At 50.5% G+C, this 7,522-nt stretch overlaps 2 protein-coding genes across 2 annotated transcripts; both read right to left on the reverse strand.

The window, feature by feature from the left end:
- Window positions 1-804: 804 nt before the first annotated feature.
- On the reverse strand, window positions 805-1,845 carry LOC119291905. Its single transcript, XM_037570746.1, has one exon. The coding sequence runs from the start codon at window positions 1,743-1,745 to the stop codon at window positions 1,002-1,004; it is 744 nt and encodes a 247-aa protein (XP_037426643.1). The 5' UTR covers window positions 1,746-1,845; the 3' UTR covers window positions 805-1,001.
- A 1,782-nt stretch (window positions 1,846-3,627) lies between these two features.
- Window positions 3,628-4,002, reverse strand: LOC119353214. Its single transcript, XM_037619813.1, has one exon. It carries the CDS (start codon window positions 3,982-3,984, stop codon window positions 3,628-3,630), a length of 357 nt encoding a protein of 118 aa, XP_037475710.1. The 5' UTR covers window positions 3,985-4,002.
- Between the last annotated feature and the right edge of the window lie 3,520 nt (window positions 4,003-7,522).

The raw sequence follows: 7,522 nt of genomic DNA on the forward strand, positions 1-7,522 counted from the left end.
GGCAAGCAAGCGGCTCGAGTGGTGCTGCTCGGGGCAAGGCACGCATCACCAAAGCCCTGGACGAGAGGAGGAGGTTGATGTTCGGGGAAGAGCGGCTCGTCAGGCGCCGGCTACCGACGGGGATGGCCGTGGTGGCCGACCATGCGGTGGAGGCAGCATGGGTCCAGCCTGAGTGTGGCCACCGGCGGCGTCTTCTGTGTGGCTGATTGGAGAGAGAGAGAAAGATAGAGATGAGGAAGAAGGAGGTGTGTGAGTATGACAGATGGGACCTACGTCCACCTCAACGAATTGTCCAGATTGACATGCCACGTCGTCCCGACGGGCGGACCCCACCTGTCGGTTCCGCTGTTTCCACGATCAAATTTAAGCATCAGTGCTCCGCGTTACACATTAGGCACAGAACCGGTGGTTTTTTGTGCCCTGGTTCAATTGTGGTACCAAGTCGTTACCCTAGCCCCAAGTGTGGTGGTTTTGGGTAAATAACTCACCAGTTACACTGATAGGATCCAACTATGTATACTTGAGCAAAATAATGCAAAATAAAATCTAGCTTCATTTATGCCAATTATAAACTGATCTTGCAAGTTGTATCTTTGCCTAATTCTATTGATACAGTGAAGGTTACAAATACATAGTTAGGTCAACACGTTGCTTAACATTTACATTATTAGCATTCTACAAAGGACAGAGAGCCAATTGAAGATGTTTTTTCATGTATATGCACACAAGAGAATTTAAGAATCTAGCTAAAAAGTAACCGAGAACCATCTGAGTTCCCATTTGGCATTAAGGAAACATTGTTAATCCCCATAGAATACTTCTTCCAAGCATAGAAGTAAGCTTCAGCTACTTTCTAGTTACAAAAGCAATATCATGTCAGCTACAATGACATATGATTGGGTTACACAAATGACCAACAATTCCCAACAACAATGGGGCATCTTGGTTTTACTCTAGCGAGAAAGTAACATTCTCTGGTCCAGTTTTCTTCTTCGGCCTAGTCAAGCCTCTTCAGATTGAGGGCTCACCTTATTGCATACCAATGAAGGAGGGAACCCCATGATGTAGGGATAGGAATGGTAAGAGTGAGTGACAGGGCACAGCTTATTCAGCTTTTCTGTTTCAAAGCAGTAGGACATGAACAAGCAAGAATCCTGATTCATCTCAGAAAAAGTAGAAAAATACACAAAGCCACTGATAATCGCCACAATATTGAGAGCAACATCACCACCCAAACCATCCTGCAGCGAAATTGTTTTGTCCAGGATCCATCTATCAACACCGTCATCGTCGGGTCTCCAGATCCAAACAACAAGCGTGAGCTTAACTGCGCAGACCAAACAGACCTTCCCATCCTTGGTCTCACCAGGCTTAAATTCCCCTTGCCCTTCCATGTGCAGCGGCGGATTGATTTCCGAGAATTGCAGTGTGGCAGTGTTCAGCACACGGATATTGGATCCGCTTGCAAATGTCCAATAAACAGACCCATTCACCATTGTACCACCCAAACCATCGTCCGGCGGGCTGGCATCCTCCGAAAACGGGAAAACCTGCCACTCCCTGGTATCTGATGAGAACAAGGCAGCTTGCGCCCCCCGCCTTTCATGAGCGACAGAGACGATGCGGTACTGCCTGTGGCATTCAGAGGCGAGCATGTGGAACTCAACGTACATGTCGCTGCAGACCTCCTCCGGTGGCACGGCGAAGAGATCCAGAGCCCGTGTGAGGGGATCGTAGACGGCCATTTTCTTGATTTGCCAGTTGACGAGAATGACATATCCATCGCGGCAGTCTTCTATTGTCCACTCCGGATCGGAGTCGTTATCGTCTTCAGGGAGTAGGGTAAAAAAGGAGTTAATTACACGAAAGTACCATATTTGAGGCAGGTGTGACGGATCAATACCATTATTCAGTTTTTTTGCACGTCAGTACCATGTCTGGGGCAGTCTGTTACATTTTGGTCTAAACTGCGTATAACAGTGTATTGACGCTGTATCTGGCCGTTGGAGCCCGCCTGTCAGCAGCTGATGTGGCATGTTCTTTTACAAAAAACACCCATAGTTTTTACTTAATCGCGCATATATCCCTTGTTTGTGAAAAAAGGTCCTGCCAAAAAAATCTACTCAAATAAAACACGCGCGCTACCGCCGGTATTCAAACCGGCGCCGTGCCGTACGTGCAACTAACTGCGGCACCACTACGCCACAACATCGGCTGACTAAAGTACATGTCATTACAGTATTTATACTATTAATTTAAACGTTCCGCCTTTTCTGTATATATGTTTTTTTGGGTCGTGGCAGTGGGCCCATGTGGGTCCCACTCGTCAGTGGGATGGAAGAAATAATTCGATACTAATAAAAAGATTGAGGGCCAGGCGGGTTTACCAGCGAGTAATTTGACAAAATTGATGTAAGAAAAATATGTTATTTTTATGTTCACATTTATTATAATATTTTTCCGTTGAGAAAATAAATGTGAGAAAAATTTACAATTACCCTGAAAGGTAAATAAAGTGCTTGTGCACATGAAGAAAAATGTTCAGAGCATTTTTGGAAAATGTTGAACGCGCATTTAAAAATTGTAAAAGTATTTTTTTAAATGTTGGTCATGCATTATAAAATTTATTATGACTACACAATAATTTTCAATACATGTTGTCAATTTTTTGAGTATCTGTGCGTTTAAAAAAATATAATCAATATACACAGTAACTGTGAGTTGGGCATATAATTTGTTTAATTGTGTATTTGAAAAATATAATCAGGATGGACAGTAATTGTGCATGGTTCTGCTCCTGAGTGAAAACACATGAATTTTTCTTACATTTTTTTAATCTAGATAAATTTTAGAAAAAAGTTCATGCTTAGCACTAAATAATACTAATCCACATAAAATCTTGTGTGCGTTTTTTCAGCAACAAGTCTTGTGTGCGTGGGCTCTAGTATGGTGCTTGGCACCAAATAAATCTTGCGTGCGTTGGCTCTCGTCTGGTTGTTGGGCCGTGCTGTGGCCCACATGACGCTGATTCCTCTTGCTCGAGCGGATCGAGAATTCAAGGGCGAGGCACAGGGGCGGCTCAGCTTGAATCCGGCGGCGGCGACTTTGGTCAGAGGAGATTCGGCGGGGCGGCGCTGTTCGGAACGGATCGCGGCGGAGCGCATATCCGGCGGCGGCGAGCTTGGTCGGACGAGATCCGGCGGGGCGGCGCTGTTCGGCGAGCTTCGTTCATGTTCACCGAAGAGAGAGAGAGAGAGAGAGAGAGAGAGAGAGAGATGAGAGCAAGAGGGAGCTCGGGAGGAGAGGTAAGGAGGGATAAGGGAGAGGGGCATTGGTGCTCTGCCGAGCCAGAGACGGGGCTCCGGCGAGGGGAGGCCGGCGAGGTCGAGGCAGCGGGCTACGAAGTTTGCGTGATTAAATTTAAAACAATGGGGTTTTCTGTAAAAATAATGCCACGTCGGCTCCTTACAGGCGGGCCCTGTCTGTCAGATACACCGTCAATACCTGTTTATACGTATATTAGACCATTTTGTAACACACTGCCCGAGACATAGTACTGATGTGCAAAAAAACCGAATAGTGGTACTGATCCGTCAGACCTGCCCCAAATGTGGTATCTCCATGCAATTAACTCGTAAAAAAGACATCGGCGCCGCGGATGGCGGCGGCGTGGTCCACGTCGGAGCGGCGGCGGGTGGGCGCAAAGGCTGGCAAGGCGGGGTCGTGGATGTTGAGGAAGATTCCTAGGAGCTGGGGTGGGTGGAGGTCGCGGAACCGGCGGCGGAATGCAGGCGACGAGCGGACGGCGCGGAGGAAGGGACTGCAGGTGAGGGAGGCGCGGACGAGGCTCGGGAGGGAGGGGAGGCAGAGGAATACCTCGCGCAGAAGGTCGTCGCCGAGGGCGCATATGGTGGTGGGAGCGGGTGGCGGGGATTTCTTCTTCTTCGGAGGCGGCGGCGGCGGCAAGGATTGCTGAGAGGCCATGTCGCGCACTGGAAATGAGTGAAGGAGGCGGCGGCGCTCCGTTTTATTTCAACACCTAGGAAAGCAAGGGCCAAAAAATAGAGGACGGGCCGTAAGCCCATTAAGGGCATCTCCAGCCGTTGGCCTTCCACGGGGCGCCTAAAATCGCTGTCTAGGGTGAGCCGACGTAAAAATTGGACCTGAGGCGAGTTGGTCCTCGGTCGTCGGCCTCAGGGCCGCCCCAGGCACGTTTTAAAATAAAAGAAGTTCGGTGAAGTTCGGCTTAAACACGATAAAATTCGGCCAAATACGATAAATTTCGGCCAAACAAGATAAATTTCGGCATATTTCGGCGAAGTTCGCGGGTTTTCATTACATAGCACATATACATAAACTAATCTAAAGGAAAAACTGGCTGAAATCGCCGCCATCATCGTCGTCGGCCTTCTCCTCCTTGACGCGGGCGCCCCTGCTGGACCCCTGCCCGGCGTCGCCATGGCGGACTGGTGGCAGCGCATCGTCGTCGTCGTCGTCGCTGTCGCAGATGACGACGACTCCGCCTTCGTCGCGGCCGCGTCGACGCTCCGCGAAGCGAAGCAGGGCGGCGCACTGGCGCTCCTTCGCCTTCTCCAGGCGCTCCTCCATCGCTATGGAGTCCCTGCGCGCCCATTCCAGGGCCACGTCGTCGTCGTCGAGCTCCGTCGTCACCGGCGTGGCCGGCTCCTTCTTCACCGGCGCGAGCCCCGGCTCCGTCTTCACCGGCGCGAGCCCCGGCTCCGTCTTTGGCATGACGAAGCACGGAGGAGGAGCCGACGAGTAGGCGCGCCGACCGCCCTCGTTGATGACGATGCCGGCGCTGCGAGTGCGCCGGCCAAGCGGCGTCTCCGCCGCGGGCTCGGCCTTGACGCCGAGCAGGGCCGGAGTGCCGGAGGAGTGCGATGAAGATCGGGAGGAGGAAGAAGAGGAGGAGGACCCGAACCTCCTTGGCGCCCATGGCCCGGCGCGTCGGTGCTGCGTCGGGGCGGCCGCCCTCGCCGGGTACGCCAACGGCGGGTCGTTGCCGCCCTCGAGGTACATCAGCACGCCCTCGAGTGTGCGGCCGGGGACGCCCCATGTGACACTCCAAAATTTTTATTTTTGTTTTCAGCAAAAACTTTGTTGGTTTTTGAAAAGAGGCCATTTAAAAAAATTTCCAGAAAACTTTCCTCTTAAAAAAAACTTCTTTGGCAAGAATTTCTATTTTTGTATCTTCTTCAAACTATGGTGTTTGATCATTTAAAATTCTTTCTCTGATGGTTCCCTTCTCAAAGTATATTTTTGGAAATTATTCTTTTTCTTATAAAAAGAACTCTATGAATTTTGAGGTTTTTCTTATCTTGAAAACCACCCATGGTTTTACCATGTCTCCTATAGTAAATCTTCTCAAAATCCTTCCCTCCACCTTTGAACAATCTAAATTCTCTGTCTCAACAAGTCCAAACAAGTTATGGATTTTATTTCAATTATTTTATCTCTCAAATCATTTCTGTCAATTACTTTGAGCATGAGTGATTTTTTTCAAAGCAAGTACCCTAATGCCTTTGATCCTTGAGCCCAAACCAACTCCCCTGGATAGTCCTTAGTACCCACAACCTAGAACCATCTTGATCCACTCTTCTTCTTTTCAAATTTTTCAAACTTCACTCACTGCAAGTTTGGACCAGATTTGACAAATTTGGTGAAATTCATATCTACACTTCTCCAAATATTCCATAAAAATTCAGGCAGTCTCCTGGTGCAATGAGAGGACACTCCACCAAAAATCAGCTCAAGGAAAAATCCCTACATGCCAGAATCATTTTGTCGAACACCTGGCCGGCATTGTTACTTTGCACTTTCAGTAAAATTCAGAAAGTTCAGAGAAGTTCAGTGTCGTTTCTTCGTCAGAGAATTGTCACTTGTCAACAGTGCATCCTGGCGCGTTGCACGCAGCCCCTTCTCCCTGGCCAGCACCCCGCACGCGCGCTTGGCGCCTTCCTGGCGTCGGTGGTGCCCTGGGCCGCCTGCGCCGGCGTGCTTTGCGGCGGCAGAACCACCGTAACGGCCGACAGGGGGGCAACACCGCGGCAGAACGCCGTTCGGCGCCGCCCAACCCTCCTGGTAGCTCCGCGTGGCCTCATGCACGCCAGCGTACCCCGCAGCACCGTCGCCGTGGCCCGACAAGCACAGGGCACGCTCTCTGCCGCCGACGGGCCCGCGCCGCCCCGTTCCGTCGAAACCCACTCAAGCTCCTAATCCAAGTCCGCTTAGCGTCTGAATGGGATCAGTAGACCTCCACGATGACGCCCAACTCCCTAATCTCCCTGTCCAGCCACTGCACCGCCGTAATCCACCACCGGACTTATCCGTCCATGGCCACCGCCTCGGATCGCCTATAAAAGGGGACCCCGAGCTCACCCTCGAGCACGCACCACCACTGCACCTCACCAACGCCCCGAAAGGCCACTAGGAGGACCTCGAGGAGGTCTCCTCCCCCGACTCCGGCCGCCCCGTTCCGCCTCGGCCTCCGTCTCGATTCGCTCCGGTGAGGCCGTCCCCGGTGCCCAAACTTCGTCAGTACCCTCCTCGAGCAACCAGAGAGCTAACCCCCACTTCAATTCGATCCTTGCAGCCCTTCTCGGCGAGCTCCATCAACGCCCGAACCACCGTTCGCCGGAGCAAGGGCCGCCGTCGACGTGGTGCTCGCCGGCGACCACCACCACCTCCCACAGACGCGGAATGGCGCCCTGAACACGGAGGTACTCTCCGATCTCCCTGCCTCGCCGTGGATCGCCACCGGCGACCACCGCGGCTCTCGGGCACCGTCGAGCTCTGCCGCCTCTTTTAAAAATTCAAACCTGACGGGCGGGACCCGCCTGTCAGCCTCTCTGTCCTTTCTAAGCGAACCGTTTTCTGAAAACGCCTTCTGGCAAATGTGTTTTCCCGCTGGGCCGGCGTATTCTTATTCGAATCGTTTTCTGTTGTTATAAGTTAGCCCCTGGGAACTTTCTGTTTCATTACAAATGAGTCCCTGGACTAAAACCCTTATAACTTTTTAACAGAAAAGTATTTTTGATTGATTTTTTTTCTGTTCTCCTTAAAATTTTGTCTAGTTTTTTATCAGATTTATTTGAAAAATATTTGGAGAAATTTTTGTGCACCTCACGGTATTCACGATAGCGCGTATATTTTCTTTATGCCGTAGATACCGAAGGAGGTGACGGGACCGCGAACTTCACCGAGCTAGGCTCCGACTACTCTGAACCAGGCAAGAATGTTTGAACTTTTGATATGATGATTGTTTTGGCATGTTTGCATTAAGTAGTTTTATGGCATGTCGATGAACATACCGACGAATGTCATGTTACATGCAACGATGAGGCAAGTGAGTTTCGAAAATCCATAAGTGGATGGATGTGAGTATGCATGGCCATGTGTTGGCATGAGGATGGGTAAGATGGCAGTGTTGTAGCATGCCAGTCTTATGCCAGGCTATATGACTTCAGTGTCAACCCGTATCAGTCTAGTTCCCTCCATTTTT

Source organism: Triticum dicoccoides, chromosome 1A (assembly GCF_002162155.2).
Source record: "Triticum dicoccoides isolate Atlit2015 ecotype Zavitan chromosome 1A, WEW_v2.0, whole genome shotgun sequence".
Lineage (NCBI taxonomy): Eukaryota > Viridiplantae > Streptophyta > Magnoliopsida > Poales > Poaceae > Triticum > Triticum dicoccoides.

Excerpts from the sequence above, each read along its gene's own strand:
- LOC119291905 (XM_037570746.1), bottom strand. The coding sequence starts at position 1,745 with ATGGCCGTCTACGATCCCCTCACACGGGCTCTGGATCTCTTCGCCGTG.
- LOC119353214 (XM_037619813.1), bottom strand. The coding sequence starts at position 3,984 with ATGGCCTCTCAGCAATCCTTGCCGCCGCCGCCGCCTCCGAAGAAGAAG.